Source organism: Cervus elaphus, chromosome 8 (genome assembly GCF_910594005.1).
Source record: "Cervus elaphus chromosome 8, mCerEla1.1, whole genome shotgun sequence".
NCBI lineage: Eukaryota > Metazoa > Chordata > Mammalia > Artiodactyla > Cervidae > Cervus > Cervus elaphus.
Window position 1 is genome coordinate 9,413,964 of NC_057822.1, and position 17,113 is coordinate 9,431,076.

Sequence of the window (17,113 nt, forward strand, 5' to 3'; positions counted from 1 at the left end):
GAGTGGCTGGCCCGGGTGGGAGGAGGTGGGGGAGTCTCGGGGGCAGGACCAGAGCCTGAACGGACCCTTGTTCCCTGCAGTTTGAGATGTTGACGGGCTCCCTGCCCTTCCAGGGGAAGGACCGGAAGGAGACCATGACACTGATTCTGAAGTAAGCTCCAGCCTCTCTCTGACACCTCCAGGTGTCTCCTCTCCTTGGCCTCGTTTGGGGGTCAGAATAACACCCCACACCTACCCCCAGATTCTCCAAGAATGAGACACTCCACTGGTTCAAGCGCTGTGCTTTGGCTAGGGCTCCCTTTTCACCCACAGGGGCCTATGGGCGGAGAATCCTGAGTCCCTGGGAGGGAAGTTAGTGGACAGCTTGTCTGGACTGACTGAGCTGGAAATGAGATGTGGACAGAGGCGGGAGGTGAGACAGGGCCTCCGGGGCGGGGCTCAACCCTGACGAGACCCGGGGGCCATTGCAGGGCGAAGCTAGGCATGCCCCAGTTTCTAAGCACGGAAGCCCAGAGCCTCCTGCGGGCCCTGTTCAAGCGGAATCCTGCCAACCGACTCGGTAAGTGGCCCCAGCTCAGGGGAGGGGAACGGGTACAGCTGCGGCCTAGGCCACAGGGCCACATCTGGGGCTGAAAGGGGCTGTTGTCCTTTGTGTGGGCAGACAATGCCGGCGGCCACCCTGCCTTCTGGCCCCATGTGTGGATTGGGGGGCGGGGGGGTGGTGACCTGTGTCTGGGGGAAAGCAGGAACTGAGTCATCTCCACTCCCCCTGGGGATGAGGACAGAGGCCGGCACGGCTCCTCCGCCAAGGCTGCTGGCTCAGGAGAAGGGGCACAAGTTCAGGCGCCAGGGGCTCAGGACCCCACTGCTGGCACGTGGTGGTCCCTCCACAGATACCGTGGTCGAATGAGTACTGTTTGTGAGCAGAGTGACCCAAGGCAGTTGACGTCTCCCCCTGGAGCCCGAGGTCCTTGTCTCCACTGGGGACAATGGTCTTGAGCTTCGTGGATTAAATGAAGTCACGTGAACGTGCCTGTAGTAGCTGCTCAGATGTGTTGGCTCCTTGGCTCCTGGGTTCACCTGGACCTTGACCAGCTTCCTAAGGTCCCATCCAGGTGTCTGGGCTTGAATGGAGGGAGAGCCTGTCTGGTGACTGACAAGGGCGATGGGCTAAGAGCAGCAGAGATGAGGCCTAAGTTGGTGGGGGTTGGGGGAGGTGGGGACCCTCTGGCAGATCCTGTCCTGACTTTGACCTTGGACAAGTAGTCTAGCCTCTCTTCTCTGGACCCTCCTTCTCCCATCAGTACATGGGAGCCTGATCATCAAGAGGCTCCAGAAAGTGGAAAATGCTGAGTGGTCTGTAGGCCTCGCGGTGATGGCTGGATGGACTTGGGGTGGCATGAGCCTAGCCTCTGGTCCCAGACCCCAGTGAGGCGTGGCCGCTCGGAGGACAGGGTGGGTGCGTGGGGGTCAGAACGTCCTGGAGCAGACCCCTCATCTGGGCTCTTTCAGGCTCCGGCCCTGACGGGGCAGAGGAAATCAAGCGGCATGTCTTCTACTCCACCATTGACTGGAATGTGAGTGAGCCTGTCCACCCTGGGGCCCCAGGCAGGCCTTCAGCTGTGGTGGGAGGGGGCTTCTGCTGACTCGAGCCTCCAGCGTGAAGCAGAGGCGACGGCGTGGGCTTGGGGGCATGGGCTGGCCTCCCCAGGGCGAGCAGTTATGCCCCATCTGCATAGCCTGTGATCTGTCCAGGCCATTAACTCCTCCTGCATGGGGCTTCCGGCGGGCTGTGGGGGTGCCAAGGTAACCAGGGCGCCCACCCCACCTTGCAGAAGCTGTACCGGCGTGAGATCAAGCCACCCTTCAAGCCGGCCGTGGCGCAACCCGATGACACCTTCTACTTTGACACTGAGTTCACGTCCCGCACGCCCAAGGGTGCGTCCCTCGTCTGACTTTGTCCTGGGCTTTCCCTTCCCCAGGAGGGAAGCGGGGAGTCAGGGGCCTCTTGGGGCGCAGGGGCCCTGAGGGCTAAGGCAGGCCAAGGTGTGTGGGCAGACAGGCGGGAGTCTCTGCCTCTTTGTCCCCGTCTCGTTCAGCCTGGCTGTCCCACTCCGGGGCTCTATGGGCCTCTTTGTGCCTGGGCAAGGGGGTGGGAGTGAGTGGGTGGTGGGCCACAATAGAAAAGTCAGGACCTTGGCCCCAGGCACCTTCAGCCCACTGGAAAGACCAGACACCTCAGGCTCCCACTCACGTCAGGGGTGAAGAATCTGACCTGGCAAACACGCGAGGTGGGGACGGTCTGGCAGAGCCGGGGTGACAATGCCCAGAGGTCAGGGGCAAGCGTGGGAATCGGCTTTGGCTGCTCTGACAGCTGGGCTTCGGTGACGCATCTGGAACACGGGCTCAGCCGTAGACCCACTCAGTCCATGGGGTTACTGCTAGAAGCCAAGGAGGCGGCTTCTGGGAGGGGGCTTGGTAAATCCTAACGTTTTGGCCACATATGGGGGAAGTGTTCTGAAAGTCCTCCCGGGGGGACAGGTTTTAGCAGAGGGAGTGCCTTTCTCACTGTGGCTTGCACGTCTCTGATGTCGGGGAACTTGTCACTTCTCTGAGCAGTGTGTCCCCTCTTTATTTATCTGACAAGTATGTACCAGGTCCCTATTAGTGTGCCAGTCATGCGGGGATTGACGGTAAACAAGACAGACCCTGGCCCTGCCTTCATATGGCTCAGGCTCTAGTGGGAGAGAGACACGAAGTCAGCTCTGGGCAGCTTGGCAAGTGCAGCTTAATGGGGGCAACAGGCTGGAGGAGCAGCGTGAAGCCAGGTTTCTCAGAGGACAGTGTGTGAGCTGAGCCTCAAAGGATGGACAAGGAATGGTCTAGTTAGTAGGAACAGCACGTGCAATGGCTTAGAGTCTCCTCTAAGGATCTGAGAAGCTGGGCGTGGCTGAGCTGTGGAGTGGGGCGAGAGGAGGCTAAGATCACAAGCACCTCATTGCCTGGGCTATCCCAAGGGAAGAGGAAGGGTACAGACAGGGGGCAGACTTGTGTTTGGAACCATCCCTCTGGCTGCTGCATAGAAGATGGACCTGAAGGGGCAGACCAGACACAAGGAGGCCTCCAGGAAGGGGTAAAGTAGGCGGGTGGTGGATGTGAGGGTTTTTGCTGTTTCTTGTATGACAGCACTGGGCTGGTCTGAACACACACGGGCAGATGGGCTAAAGCTGGGGATGAGAGGTCCTGCCCAGGCTCCCGTCCTGGCCAGCTTTCTGGGCTCCCTTGGGTCAAGGGTACCTCCTCTGGTTCACATCCCCCTCCTGCCTCTGCAGACTCCCCAGGCATCCCCCCAAGTGCCGGTGCCCATCAGCTGTTCCGCGGCTTCAGCTTCGTGGCCACCGGCCTAATGGAGGACGACGGCAAGCCTCGGGCCACACAGACTCCCCTGCACGCGGTGGTACAGGTGAGGGGCGGGAGAAACTTCTCGAGTGTCCTTTTCCTCTTGGAAACCACAAGGCAGAACAGCTGAGAACACAGGCACTGAACTTGGACAGACTTGGGTTCAGACCCTGCTGCCACCGAGGAGCCCACTGCACCTCAACCTCCTTGAGCCTCAGTTTCCCCATTTGTAAAACAGGGAAGGCAGCGTGGTTATGAGTTTCTTTGTGTACACACACACACACACACACACACACACATGCATATATACATATATAATTTGAAACTTTAAAATATTCTGAAATTTGACTTTTTCAAGAATCACCATCTGCTTTCCTTTCACACATGTTTGGTCCTTATAAGTCCTGTGTGTGTGTGTGTGTTCAGTTGCTCAGTCCTGTCTGACTCTCTGAGACCCCATGGACTGTAGCCTGCCAGGCTGCTTTGTCCATGGAATTTTCCAGGCAAGAATACTGCAGTAGGTAGCCATTCCCTCCTCCAGGTTATGAGTTTCTTGACACAGAGGCAGAATGTTGTAGGGCCAGGGCAAAGCCAGGTTGGTGGTGCTGGGCGGTGGCTGGCCTGACAGGGATGGGGGGTACACTCAGATCTCTTCCCACTGTCTCCCACTTGCCTACTCTCCCAACTCCGTGGGAAATTTAGAGTTGAGGGGCAAGAATGGAGACTTTGGAGCTCACTGCCTGGGTCAGAACTTCCAAGGTCAGGGATTGTGGAGGGGACACGTCCTGGTGCCTCAGTTTCCTCATCTGTAAGTGGGGGTGATATAGAACCTTTCCCCAAGGGTCGTTTCAAGAATTATGTGAGTTACTGTGTATAAAGTTAGGGTGACTATGTGATTTATTATCCAACTGGGATATCTTGGTCCCAGACAAGTGTTAAACCAGACTGGATGTGAGGGCAACAGACGTGAACCAGGGCCGCGTGTGGGCTGTGTGGTCACCTGGTGAGAAGGGCTCATAATAGTACCTGCCACACACTCAGCATCACAGAAGCATTTGATACAGTTCATGTCTCAGAGCCTTGAGACATCCCACAAGGTGGGCTGTGTCACCCAGCAAAGGGAAACAACCCGCCGAAGCCCGCAGTAAATGGCAGAGCTGGGACCTGGCTCAGGGCTCCCATGCCCCCTCAGGCCTGCCGGGGTTCTCGGAGCCTCCAACTGCTCCATGTGTGTGTTGTCTCCTTACCTGCCCCCTCCAGCACCCGCTGACCACAAACTGCAGCCTGGCACCCAGGAGCCGGCAAGTGCCCATCATAGTGTAGGAAACAGGCCCAAAGAGGGGCAGACTCTTGCCTGAGGTCTTCTACCCCAAGCCTCCTGCCTCCTGTTGTTCAGGCACTGAGTTGTATCCGACTCTTTGTGACCCCGTGGACTATAGCACGCCAGGCTTCCTTCTTGCCCACTGCCACCTCCAGGGGCCCAAGGCCTGGGGTTCTGGGAGATGACTCTCCATTCCAGAGCACATAATCAGTCCCACCTCTTGGTCTCCTGCAGCAGCTACATGGGAAGAACCTGGTTTTTAGCGATGGCTACGTGGTAAAAGAGACAATTGGTGTGGGCTCCTACTCTGAGTGCAAGCGCTGTGTCCACAAGGCCACCAACATGGAGTATGCTGTCAAGGTGAGCCTCATGACCTTGTCCAGGCCAAGGCCGCTCGGCTGGGGTGGAGGTGGTGGGTGATGTAGCCCTGGCCCACTGGTCGGAGACAGGTGGTGCTAGAAGCTCTGTGGATGGATGGAAGGTGTGCGGCTGAGACTCCATGCCCTGCAGCATGGGGCTCTGTGGCAGGGAGGGACTCTGGAGTTGATCCCCCAACACTGCCACATGCACCCCCTTTCCTCAGGTCATTGACAAGAGCAAGCGAGACCCCTCAGAAGAGATTGAAATTCTTCTGCGGTACGGGCAGCACCCCAACATCATCACTCTGAAAGATGTGAGTGGGAGTCCTTGAGGGTGGGGTGGGGACACGGGCCCTCGGCTCTCGGACTGGTCTCGGGGTTGCCATTCCTTTGGCTTCTGGTCCTCCTCTGCTCACAGATGGGAGGTCCACTGAGGTGCCTTTAGCCTGGCTGCAGCAGGTGCCCTCCCTGGGTGACGCTGGCATTCTCCGAGAGCGTTCTTGCCCTCAGGACAGAGCCAGCATCCTGTCCAGGGGCCCAGGTGAAAGTGCTGCCAGGGTGATGAGACACAGCAGAACGCAGGCCCAAGGCTCAGGTCTTTCCTCCCTGGCCCGGTGAGCTGGTGACCAAGGAGCTCAGGCCTGGCATCGAGGGGAGGGGCCTGATGGTGAGGTCTCTGGCAGGTGTACGATGACGGCAAACACGTGTACCTGGTGACAGAGCTGATGCGGGGAGGGGAGCTGCTGGATAAGATCCTACGGCAGAAATTCTTCTCGGAACGTGAGGCCAGCTTCGTCCTGCACACCATCAGCAAGACCGTGGAATATCTGCACTCCCAGGGGGTAAGTCTTGAGTAGGGGGCTACTGAGTGGGCCTGGGGCTGGGGGGCAGCCTGGGGTCTAACCATCAAAAGAGTGCATGGACCATGACTGGCCCAGACAGTGGCAATCTTCCACCAGCCAGAGGGGAGACTCGAGACGGGTGAGTGGGCAAGTGGATGGATTTAAGGAAGGAAAGGAGGGACAGATGAGGCCACATTGTGAAAAGGAACATTTATTCAGGACCTAGGCAGGCATCATGCTGTGTTCCTTCTTGCATTATCTCAACTGATTTTCGCAACAACTCTATTGGGTAGATGCTGTTCTTGGTCTCACTTTATAGTTATGGAAGCCGAGGCTCAGAGATGTGAGCTCACTTGCCTGAGGTCACACAGCCTGGGAAGAAGGGAGCCAGAGTGTTTGACTGAGAAATTTGGGTGGGGAGCTACAGATGCAGAGTGGTTTTGAGTTAGGAAGCAGCGAGATCACTGTGGGAGCTTCAAGGCTTCAGGGAGGAACCTGGCTGTGGGTTCAGCTGTCAGGATAAGAGGAAGTGGATGTAGGAGGAAATGCTGCTGGAAACACAGGCTAATTTCTTTACAATATTGTGGTTTTTGCTGTACATCAACATGAATCAGCCACAGGTGCACATGTGTCCCCCCCATCCTGAGCCCCACTCCCACCTCCCTCCACACGCCATTCCTCTGGGTTGTCCCAGAGCACTGGCTTTGAGTGCTCTGCTTCATGCATTGACCTTGCACTGGTCAACTATTTTACATATGGTAATATACATATTTCAATGCTATTCTCTCAAATCATCCCACCCTTGCCTTCTCCCAGAGTCCAAAAGTCTGTTCTTTACATCTGTGTCTCTTTCGCTGCCTTTCATATAGGATTGTCGTTACCATCTTTCTAAATTCCATATGTATGCATTAATATACTGGTGTTAATATATTGGTGTTTCTCTTTCTGACTTACTTAATAGGCTCCAGGTTCATCCACCTCATTAGAACTGACTAAAATGTCAAAAATGTCTTTCTGCGATTGGTTTATTGGATTCACAATCTCTGCAAGGTTCATACCTTTCATTCACTTATCATACCCCTTAAGCCTCTTATAAAACTGAGATAAAATTTGCCTACAGAAGATCTTCAGTGTACAAGTTGATGAGTTTCATTAAATGTGTACATCCATGTCACCTCCATAGTAAAACCTCCCTTTCGGATGCCACTGACTTGTTGAAGAGAGCAGTTCTGTGGAATGTCCCACATTATTTACTTATTTATTTGGCCGCACTGCAGAACATATTGGATCTTAGTTCTCCAACCAGGGATTGAATCCATAACCCTTGCATTGGCAGCACAAAGTCTTAACCACTGGACCACCAAGGAAGTCCTGGTCCCGCATTTTGAATGTGTTTGTTCTTGTGGCATCATTTTAATTGTTTTTCTATTGCTTATATTTCCTGTAAACTGCAAGGTGCTCCAAAGTCTTAATTAGATTTTGCTTCAACTTCTTTTTGGGAGCAAGGAGTCAAAAATCACTCCATGGGAGGTGCAGTGAAGTTCGCACAGCATCATGTCTGGGAGCCAGTGTCTCCTTGCCCCCGGTAGTCATCACAGTCTGGGGATGGGTGAACGGGTGTCAGGCAGTAGGTGGGTGTGAGGTGTATCATGGAGATCCTCACCAACCTTTCATGCAATGGTTTCAGCCTTTTGTGACATTTCCCTGAATCATTTCATTAGAATTTGCAAAAATAACAATGTGTGATTCTGTCTAACTTATTAGGGGGATTCTTTTGTGAAAAAGAACTTTACCTTATCACCAGAGGTCTAGTTTGGTTACTGCATGGTCGTGTTTGAAGTGGTTATGTGTTTTGGAATGACCGGTGCCAACAGACTGATATGGAAATATGTCAGGTCAGACAGTACACAGGCTTCCCTTTCCTGTTTTGTTTTCACGTGAGTACTAGCTAGCGTCACCCGAAGAAGGTTTAGAAGATAGAGCTGAAGTGGTGAGTTTCCAGCAGGCCACCTAAAGCTCAGAGCAGGGATGGCCGTACCTCAGAGCTTATAGGATATTAGTTCCCTCAATGAGGGATTGAACCTGCACCCTCAGCTGTGAAAGCTCAGAGTCCCAACCACTGGACCACCAGGAAATTAACCAGGGAAGGGCTTTTCTAGAGTGGGAGCTGCTTCCAAAAGTAGTGAGCCTCTCTGTGAGGGGTAGGTGAGCTCCAGGTACAGACATTCACTCTGTAGAGGTGTCATGGGAGAATATTATTTCTTGCCCAAAGGACATCTTTGGGATTTTGGAACCTATGGGCCCTAAAGTTTCTTCAGTCCAGAATACTGGAGTTGGTAGCCTTTCCCTTTTACAGGGGCTCTTCCCAACCCAGGAATCGAACCCAGGTCTTCCACATTGCAGGCAGGTTCTTTACCAGCTGCCTCTAAAGTTTCTGGCCCTTTCCAAATACTAGGGGAAGATGAGGAGGAAATCGGAAGCTCTCATGGAGGTTTTTGGAGGGAGATTCTCAAGCCGTTTACCACTTTGGCGTCTGTGGTCCAGAAGCCAGGAATCTAGTCATCGTAACAGCTGAGGAATGAGAAGAGGGTGACCAGTTCTGGGCCCTCCTATTTGTTTTCATCTTATCTTCATATTGAAATATCACATAAACAGATCATCATGTACAATTCAATAAGTCTTCAAAAGTGAATACACCCACATAACTAGCACCAAGAGCAGACAGGGCTGTGCCTCTCAGCTTAGTTCCCCGACCAGGAATTGAACCCACACCCTTAGCAATGAACACTGGGAGTCCTAACCACTGGACCACCAGGGAACTCTTCAGGGAAGGGCTTTCTAGAGTGGGAGCTGAAGGATTTCTAGTTCCCCAAGCCCCTCGAACCCCTTCCACTCTCCCTCCTCCAAGATAACCATTCTAAGCTGACTTCTAATTTGATATAAATGTACTCTTTCATATCTGACTTCAGCCACTGACCACTGTCTCTGAGATTCGCCTGTGATGTTGTGTGGACAGTTTCCTCAGTCTCATTGCTCTGTGGTTTCTACTGTGTGAATAAACCACAGTTTAATTATCCTTTCTACTGTTAGTGGACATGGGTTGTTACTAGTTTACTTATTTATTTTTTTAAAGAAGGTATTCAAGAACAAAAGAGTTGATAGTGATGGTCCCTTCAGCATATTGCTTCACAAAGCTGATAAAGTAAGATTTTGATGATATTCAGGATTCTTCTTCTCTTTTGGCTGCTCTGGGTCTTGGTTGCAGGATGCGGGATCTTTAGTTTTGGCTTGTGTGATCTAGTTCCCTGGCAAGAGACTGAACTGTGTTCAGAGCCCCCTGCGTTGGGAGCTTGGAGTCTTAGCCACTGGACCACCAGGGAAGTCTCTGTTACCAGTTTTTTGACTATGACAAGTAACACTGCCGTGACATTCTTGCACTTGTCTTTCGTGAACACTTGTCCACTATAACCTGGGTATAAACATAACAGTGCAATTGCTGGGTCATAGTGCAGGATATATTCATCTTTAGTAGATGTTGCCAGTTTTCTAAAGTTGTTTTACATAGTTATACTGTCCAAAAGTGTGTGAGAGTTCTGTTACTTGCCAACACTTGGCATTTTCCATCTTTTTAATTATAGCCACTCTTAAGAGAGGAGGAGTGGTATCCCATAATGGTTTTAATTTACGTTTTCCGGATGACTGATGAAGCTGAGCACCTCTTCGGCGGTTTATTGCCATTTGGACAGCCTCTTTATGGAAAGTCGGTTCAAGTCTTTTGTCCATTAAATGAAATTGGGTTGTCTGCTTTTTTTCATTTTATTTTGCAGGACTTCTTCGTTTAAGATGTGGAGCCCTTTCAAGTCTCTAGCTTCCGTCAGGGCCCCAAGGTGCCGAGAACAGCCTGTCTGAGAACTCAGTAGTGCTTCACACTTTGACTTCTCTGTTTAACCAGATGACTTGCGTCAAAGAGCTTCATCCTTTATCTGTGTGTGTGTGGCTGGTCACAGGTGCCCTAATGCGCATCCTCCGATGATGCTGGCGATGACAGAGCACTTTGCTGCCCCTGGCACCACAGAGAACTTTCCACAGGCCAGACAGATTCTAAGTATTTTACACATCCACTCACTTAATTGTTTCAACAAACCTATGAAGAAGGTGTGAGTATTAGTTCACCCATTTTATAGGTGAGGAAATTGAGGCTCTGGGAGCTTAAGTAAAAGTCTCATAGCTAAACTGGCTTCAGATTCTGAGCTCCTTCCTTGCGTGTGATTGGCTGCTGCTTTGGACAGCATCTGTGCCCTCATTTTCCTGCCCTTCTTGTCCTCTAATTTTTAAGAGCTTCTTAACAAGCACTCGCTGTATCTTGATATCCAGCATGATGGTGGGGTTCAGCCCCAGGAAGTGCTGGGGTCACTATGGCAGCAGCTGTCATTTTCCAGGCCCTGTGCTACATACTTCTGGTACATAACTCGTACGAGCCTTCCTGTAACGCTGGGGGCCAAGCACTCTTATCAGCCCCGTTCTACAGGTGACAAAACCAAAGGCTGGAGATGCTGAGTGACACATCATGATCACACAGCCGCTGCCGGTAGAGCCAGGATTCACACTACAGCCCGTCTGCCTCCTGACTGAAATCACAACTTCACTAGAGCCACAGCCTGTGACTCAGTGGCTGCGTTTGGCCTGCGCAACGCGGGTGTTTTCTTGGTTTGGTAATTTGGTTTGGTAATTCGGCTGCTTTTGAAACCTGGGCCTGAGTTGCTGCGTAGTGATTGTCAGCTGGAGTGAGCAGCAGCTGCCTCTGGAGCCTGTTGGCCTGGCTCTACAGGGACTGTGCAGGGATCCTCTTATAAAGCCAACTAACTGGCAAGATTCGGCCGATCTAATATGCAAAGTGTCTGTGTGTTTCAGAGGTGCGATTCATTCATTCAGGGCACAGAGTTCACGTAGCGCTTCCTGTGTGCGAGTCCCTATGCTCCGTCCTGGGGGTGAGCAGGCATTCCACAGAGAGATATGGCTGTTCGTGATTGAAGGACCCCCCTCTGGCCTGAGCTCCAGGCACTGGAGGGATGTGGTGGACAATGAGGCTAGAACGGACAGCCAGGCTCTCCACACCAGGACGGGGACTTCAGGGTTTATCCTGAAGTAGTAGGGAGCCAATGAAGGTTTTTCACAGCTCTCAGGGAGGTACCATGAGCTCATGGGAGAAGGAAGGTGAAAATGAGTTTAGTCTGGGATTGTTGGGCTTGAGGGGCTAGGGGGACATTCAGTGGTTGCCATCTGGTAAGCAGCTGTGTGATCCTGGACTCAGGAAAGTTCCGGGTTACTGTCGGAGATCTGAGAGTTGTCAATAATTAGGTGAGAGTTAGTGACTCTGAATGGAACCATGCAGAGGGAGAGGGTGTGGATGAAAAGGAAGTGGAATGGGTCAGCCGCCTCAGGTTACACGTGAGCACGTGGGCCCAGGGCAGAGTCATGTGCTTAAGGCCTCCGTTTCTTCAGCAGGTGTTTATTGAATACCTGCTATGTGCTGGGAACTGTTCTTAATGCTGGGATGCAGCAGTGAGCAAAACACTCCTGGAGCTTACATTCCAGTGGGTGGGTTCAGAAGACGATGAAGTAAATATCCAACAGTGGTAAATGCTGTGGATAAAGATAAAGCAGGGTGAGGAGACGAAGGCGTTCTGGTCTGTGGTTGCTATTTTATATGGAATGGTCCAGGGAAGGCCTTAACTGGTGAGGTGACATTTGAGCTGAAACCCGAAAGAAATAAGAGAATGAGCCAGGCAGATGCCTAAGGGAAGAATATTCCAGAAAGAGGGAACAGCAAGTGCAAAGGCCCTGGGGCAGGAGTGTGCTTAGCAAGTTGAAGGAAGAGCAAAGAGGCTGGCATGGCCAAAGCCAGCTGAGCAAGGAAAGGAGTGCTAGAGGGCCAGAGAGTGCCAGCGATGTGGGTGAGGGGTAGGGGAGCGAGGAGGTGAGGCCACCAGGCCACTGTAAAGACTTTTCTTCTTAAGAGGGGACCCCTTGGAGGTGACATGAACTGACTTACATTTAACAGGATCACTCTGGCTGCTCTGTTTAGAACAGGCCATAGGAGATGAAGCAGAAGCAGGGAGACCAGTTAGGAGGTTGTTGCCATAATCCAGGGGAGGGATGATAATGGCTGGGATCCTCATGCTGCCAGTAGAGGAGCTGAAAAGTACCTGGGCTCTGGATATTTTTTTAAAAATATTTATTTATTTGACTGTACCAGGTCTTAGTTGCGGCACTCCAGATCTTTAGCTATGGCATATGGGATGTTGTTCCCTGACCAGGAATCAAACCTGGGCCGCCTGCATTGAGAGCACAGAGTCTTAACCACTGGACCACTATCCAGGGAAGTCCCTGGATATATTTTAATGGTAGAGCCAGCAGTGTTTGCTGATGGATTGATCGAGGAATATGAGAAAAAAAGAGGAATTAAGAATGACTCTAAGATTTTGACCCATGCAGTGGGAAGGATGGAGTTGCCATTAGGTCACATGTGTGGTCCCCGCTTCCCAGGTGGCACTAGTGGTAAAGAACCCACCTGCCAATGCAGGAGACATAAGGAGACATGGGTTTGATCCCTGAGTTGGGAAGATCCCTTGGAGGACGTCATGGCACCCACTCCAGTATTCATGCCTAGAAAGTCCAGTGGACAGAGGAGTCTGGCAGGCTACAGTCCATAGGTTCTCAAAGAGTCAGACACGACTGAAGTGACTTAGCATGCATGCACGTACACACATGTGTGGCAGGCAGATGTGAGGAGTTCACTGTGGACAGTGAAGTTAGGGCTGCCAAGTGGCTCAGTGGTAAAGAACCCGCCTGCCAGTGCAGGAGACACAAGAGACTCGGGTTTGATCTCTGAGTCAGAAAGACCCCCTGGGGTAAGAAATGGCAACCCACACCAGTATTCTTGCCTGGAAAATTCCATGGACAGAGGAACCTGACGGGCTACGGTCCATGGGATTGAAAGTCGGACGCGACTGAGCACATGCACACACACAGACATTGACCTAGAGGGTTCAAGTTGATAACACCAGCAGCACCAAGGCCCCTTGGCAGCCCCTTCCCTCCCTTTCAGCTTCTGGGTCCTTCTGCCCCCTCTCTGGGCCCATCTTCCGACTCTCCCATCCCTGGCAGTGGACCTGGGCCCCCAGCAGCCTGCCCACATGGAGAACTGACCCGGACCCTCTGCCCCCAGGTCGTGCACAGGGACCTCAAGCCCAGCAACATCCTGTATGTGGACGAGTCTGGGAACCCCGAGTGCCTGCGCATCTGTGACTTTGGCTTTGCCAAGCAGCTGCGGGCTGAGAACGGGCTCCTCATGACACCTTGCTACACCGCCAACTTCGTGGCACCCGAGGTGAGTGGCCCGGCCTCGTCAGCTACAAGAGCTGGGGGGGGGGGGGGGGCCTGGCACGGGGGCCTTGTGTCCCTTCCAGAGGCCCCACGCTGTCCAGGACTCCAGTCTGTGTGGCCTCGGTCCAGGTACCAAGGGAGGATCAGCCCACACCTGGGACCCTTGTCCTGCATTCTGGGGAGCAGCAGGCAGGCATATGCCCCTTGGCCCAACCACCCTTCCCTGCCTGCCTTCCTGCCAGGTTCTGAAGCGCCAGGGCTATGATGAAGGCTGCGACATTTGGAGCCTGGGCATTCTGCTGTACACCATGCTGGCGGGGTGAGTGCCCCTCTGGCCTGCACCCCGTCCGCCCCCCGCCCTCCCTCCAGCCCTAGTGCACAGGCTGGGGTGGCGCTTGTCTGATGGGAGAGACTCATCCCTGCTTGAGGAAGGGCTGGAGACAGGAACGTGCTGCTGCCTTTGGGAGCTCCACCTTGGGGAGGAAGTGCCACCTTTGGGGGCACCCACTCTGAAGGGGGAGACACAGTCCCCCCTCGCCACCCCCGCCGCCAGGAGGCCAGAGGCTATACCCACACCCGGTGGACTCTCCTCCAGATACACTCCATTTGCCAACGGACCCAGTGACACACCAGAGGAAATCCTGACCCGGATTGGCAGTGGCAAGTTCACTCTCAGCGGGGGAAACTGGAACACGGTTTCAGACACAGCCAAGGTGAGTCTGTAAGGCCTGGACCCTGCTCACTCAGGGCTGGGGAGGCAGGGTCCCATCCCAGGGCTTTCACAGACAGGTGACCGGCAGCCTCATTTCTCCAAGTGGAATATCCCACAGACCTCTGTTGCTGTATTTCTGCAAGTGGAAGATTCCCAGGCAGACTGCTGCCCCCTCCCCTGCACTCTATCTTGTGTGTTATTTGGACAACTTGGTGATCGTTCACTGGCCCTTCCTGTGTTCTGGGCCCTGAAGGGGGACAGAGGGCTGCACTGTCACGGCCCCTGCCTCGTGGGGACTTAGTGTGAGGGGAGAGACAGGCTTGCACACAGGGGGACAGAGGCAGGTCCTCCTGGTCAGAGGTATAGGCATTGGAGGCCCAGGCAGAGCTACGGGCCACCAGGCAGACAGGCCTTCTCAGAGGAGGGAACGTTTGCGCTTTCAGTGCTTCCCAGTGGTGGGAACCTCTGTGTCAGACACTGGGTTGAGTCCTTAGTGAACAGTACCCCCTCGCATTGACCTTATGAGTCGGGTACTTTTGTCATCCTATTTCTCAGAGGGGAAGCTGAGGCTCAGAGAGTCAAATTAATTTGCCCCAGATAGGCAGTCGATCAGCAGCAGAGTCAGGTTTTGATCCTTCCCAGCCCCAGCCTTTGGTTCTTCCCACCTTCCTGCGTGGCTTCTAGATGGTGAAAGAGAAAAGAAAGGGCCTTCCAGGAAGAAATCCCCAAAAAGGGCATGTGCCACTCGAGGAGGCCCTGGAGCAGCGTGGAGAAAGGATTGCAGGGGCTACTGCAAGGGTCCAGGCGGGAGACTGCAGGAAACGGCTGCCTCAGCCAGTCCCCATCGGCCAGGCCTAGCACTCTGCTCCCCGGCTGGCCTCTCCCACCAACCCCCTTGCCTGCTCTTCCCCAGGACCTGGTGTCCAAGATGCTACATGTGGACCCCCACCAGCGCCTCACAGCCAAGCAGGTCCTGCAGCACCCGTGGATCACCCAGAAAGACAAGCTTCCACAGAGCCAGCTGTCACACCAGGACCTGCAGCTTGTGAAGGTACCGCCGCCCCAGGCTGCCGAGCCGCAGGGGCCCAAGCCAGGGTTCCGGGGGCAAGGACTCGGGGTGGTAGAGCCAGGAGATGCCATGTGCGTCTCTCCCCAGGGAGCCCTGTCTGACACACCAGGGTGTCGACAGTGCCTTCATGGCCTCCAGTCCTTTGGGGGAAGGCACAGCTCCTGCCCTCTGAAGCCTTCGATCTGAGGGAGGAGGCAGTGAAGAACCACCAAGGCAGGATTAACGGGGGCCCGGGTGGGCTACAGAACCCTGGGAGGGGCTGGCTTGGCCCTGGAGCACATGTACCTCCCACTGTCATGAACTGAGTCCCCCTTGTCTCCCAGGGAGCCATGGCAGCTACCTACTCAGCGCTCAACAGCTCCAAGCCCACCCCTCAGCTGAAGCCCATCGAGTCGTCTATCTTGGCCCAGCGGCGGGTGAGGAAGCTGCCGTCCACCACCCTGTGAGGGGCCTGAGCATCCAGGCCGCAGGGCGGTGCTAGCTGGATGGAGGCAGCGTGCTTCCCAGAGGAAGCAGACCTGAATCCCAGGGCCAGAGGGAGCGGAGCCCCGCGGGGCCCAGGAAGCAGCCAGCCCGGATCACCCCAGGGAGGGTGTGAGAAGTGCCTTCTCCTTCCCCAGGACAGATTCTTCTCGGCTCAGGCTCTGCTGGTTGAAATCGATTCACTGTACAAACTCTTTATCTATTTTTAAGGACAAAATGGCATCAACCACCATGGATTTCTACAAGATCCATTTGCCTTTCTGGGAGCAGAAGTAGCCAGTGGAGCCCCAGGAGGGCGCTGAGTCATAAGGGCGCTCTGTGGCTGAGACCCCTTAGAGCAGCTTTAGGATTCCCCCGGGGGACCCCCACGATTGGCTGTCTGTAGCCATCTGCACCCACCTCCGAGGCAGTCTGGCGTCCCCTCCCAGAGCCTTTGGCTGTTTAGCAGAACTTGGTCTACCCTGGTTGGCTCCTATTCTGTTCTGTTGTGCTGCGAGAGGGAGGTCTGGAACCACTTTCTGCTAGAGGAGAGGACCAAGGCCCTGTGGCTCCCAGCTCCAGGCACCAGCATCCACCCCTGGGCCCCCTGCAGTCAGGTCGAGCACCCCCTGAAGGAGCATCGAGAAAGCACTTTCTGGCTGACTTCTCTTGGAGTCCGCCACAGGACAGAGTTCATGAGAGGCCTGTGGGGCGGGCCGAGAGGGGCAGGAGCTTTTTTCATTTCTTCCTCAGCTGGTAACTCAGGGTTCATCTGTCCATGGCCTTTCTAATAAACTTACAGTTGAATTGAAGCACGTTCGCCTCCGCTTATCATCCCTGGATTTGCCTGCCCTCTGCTGTTGGGTGTTGAGGACTTTGGTCATGACCAGTACTGGGCCCGGGCAAGTTAGCCCACTGCTTGGAGCTCAGTTGGGGAGCAGTGGGAGTCCCATTGGCTCTCCCCATTTCTGCCAGGGATTCCGTTATGGTATTGATAATAGTAATGGGATTATTAGCCACTTGTGACCAAGTGCCAGGCACTGTGCCTGAGCCTTATGTGTATTTCTCAATTGATCTTTTTTTAAAATTTATTTTATTTTTGGCTGTGCTGGGTCTTTACTGCTACGTTTAGGCTTTCTCTCGTTGCAGCAATAGGGGGTGGGGGCTACTCTCTATTTGCGGTGCACAAGCTTCTCATTGAAGGGGCTTCTGTTGTTGCAGAGCACAGGCTTTAGGCATGCAGGCTTCAGTAATTTTTGTATGTGGGCTCAGTTTGGTGACCTTTGACCTCCAGAGCACAGGCTGAGTGCTGTAGGGCACAGGCTTAGTTGCTCTGAGGTGTATAGAATCTTCCCAGACCAGGGATTGAACCTGTGTCCCCTGCATTGGCAGGCGGATTCTTAACCACTGGACCTCTAGGGAAGTCCTTCTCATTTAATCTTAACTCTGTGAGGAAGATGCTATCATGTTATTATCCCTGTTTAATAGATGGGGAAACTGAGGCTTGGGGTGGAGGGAATTGACATTTCTTCACATGATAAATTTTCTCTGGGTACCTATTCT

The 17,113-nt window shown here is 53.7% G+C and overlaps 1 protein-coding gene across 4 annotated transcripts in view; it reads left to right on the forward strand.

The window, feature by feature from the left end:
* Nucleotides 1-16,362, forward strand: part of RPS6KA1 (ribosomal protein S6 kinase A1) — a 37,346-nt gene extending 20,984 nt beyond the window's left edge. For 3 of the 4 annotated variants that reach the window (XM_043909357.1, XM_043909358.1, XM_043909355.1), the window contains 13 exons: nt 81-151; nt 471-559; nt 1,513-1,577; nt 1,836-1,938; nt 3,333-3,463; nt 4,955-5,080; nt 5,304-5,393; nt 5,763-5,921; nt 13,150-13,311; nt 13,550-13,626; nt 13,903-14,020; nt 14,933-15,070; nt 15,412-16,362. In XM_043909357.1, coding sequence (XP_043765292.1) covers nt 81-151; nt 471-559; nt 1,513-1,577; nt 1,836-1,938; nt 3,333-3,463; nt 4,955-5,080; nt 5,304-5,393; nt 5,763-5,921; nt 13,150-13,311; nt 13,550-13,626; nt 13,903-14,020; nt 14,933-15,070; nt 15,412-15,534 — 1,452 coding nt within the window. In that variant the 3' untranslated portion in view covers nt 15,535-16,362. The remainder of the gene's footprint in view (nt 1-80; nt 152-470; nt 560-1,512; nt 1,578-1,835; nt 1,939-3,332; nt 3,464-4,954; nt 5,081-5,303; nt 5,394-5,762; nt 5,922-13,149; nt 13,312-13,549; nt 13,627-13,902; nt 14,021-14,932; nt 15,071-15,411) is intronic. The other variant, XM_043909356.1, reaches the window with a different exon arrangement.
* The last annotated feature ends 751 nt before the right edge of the window (nt 16,363-17,113 follow it).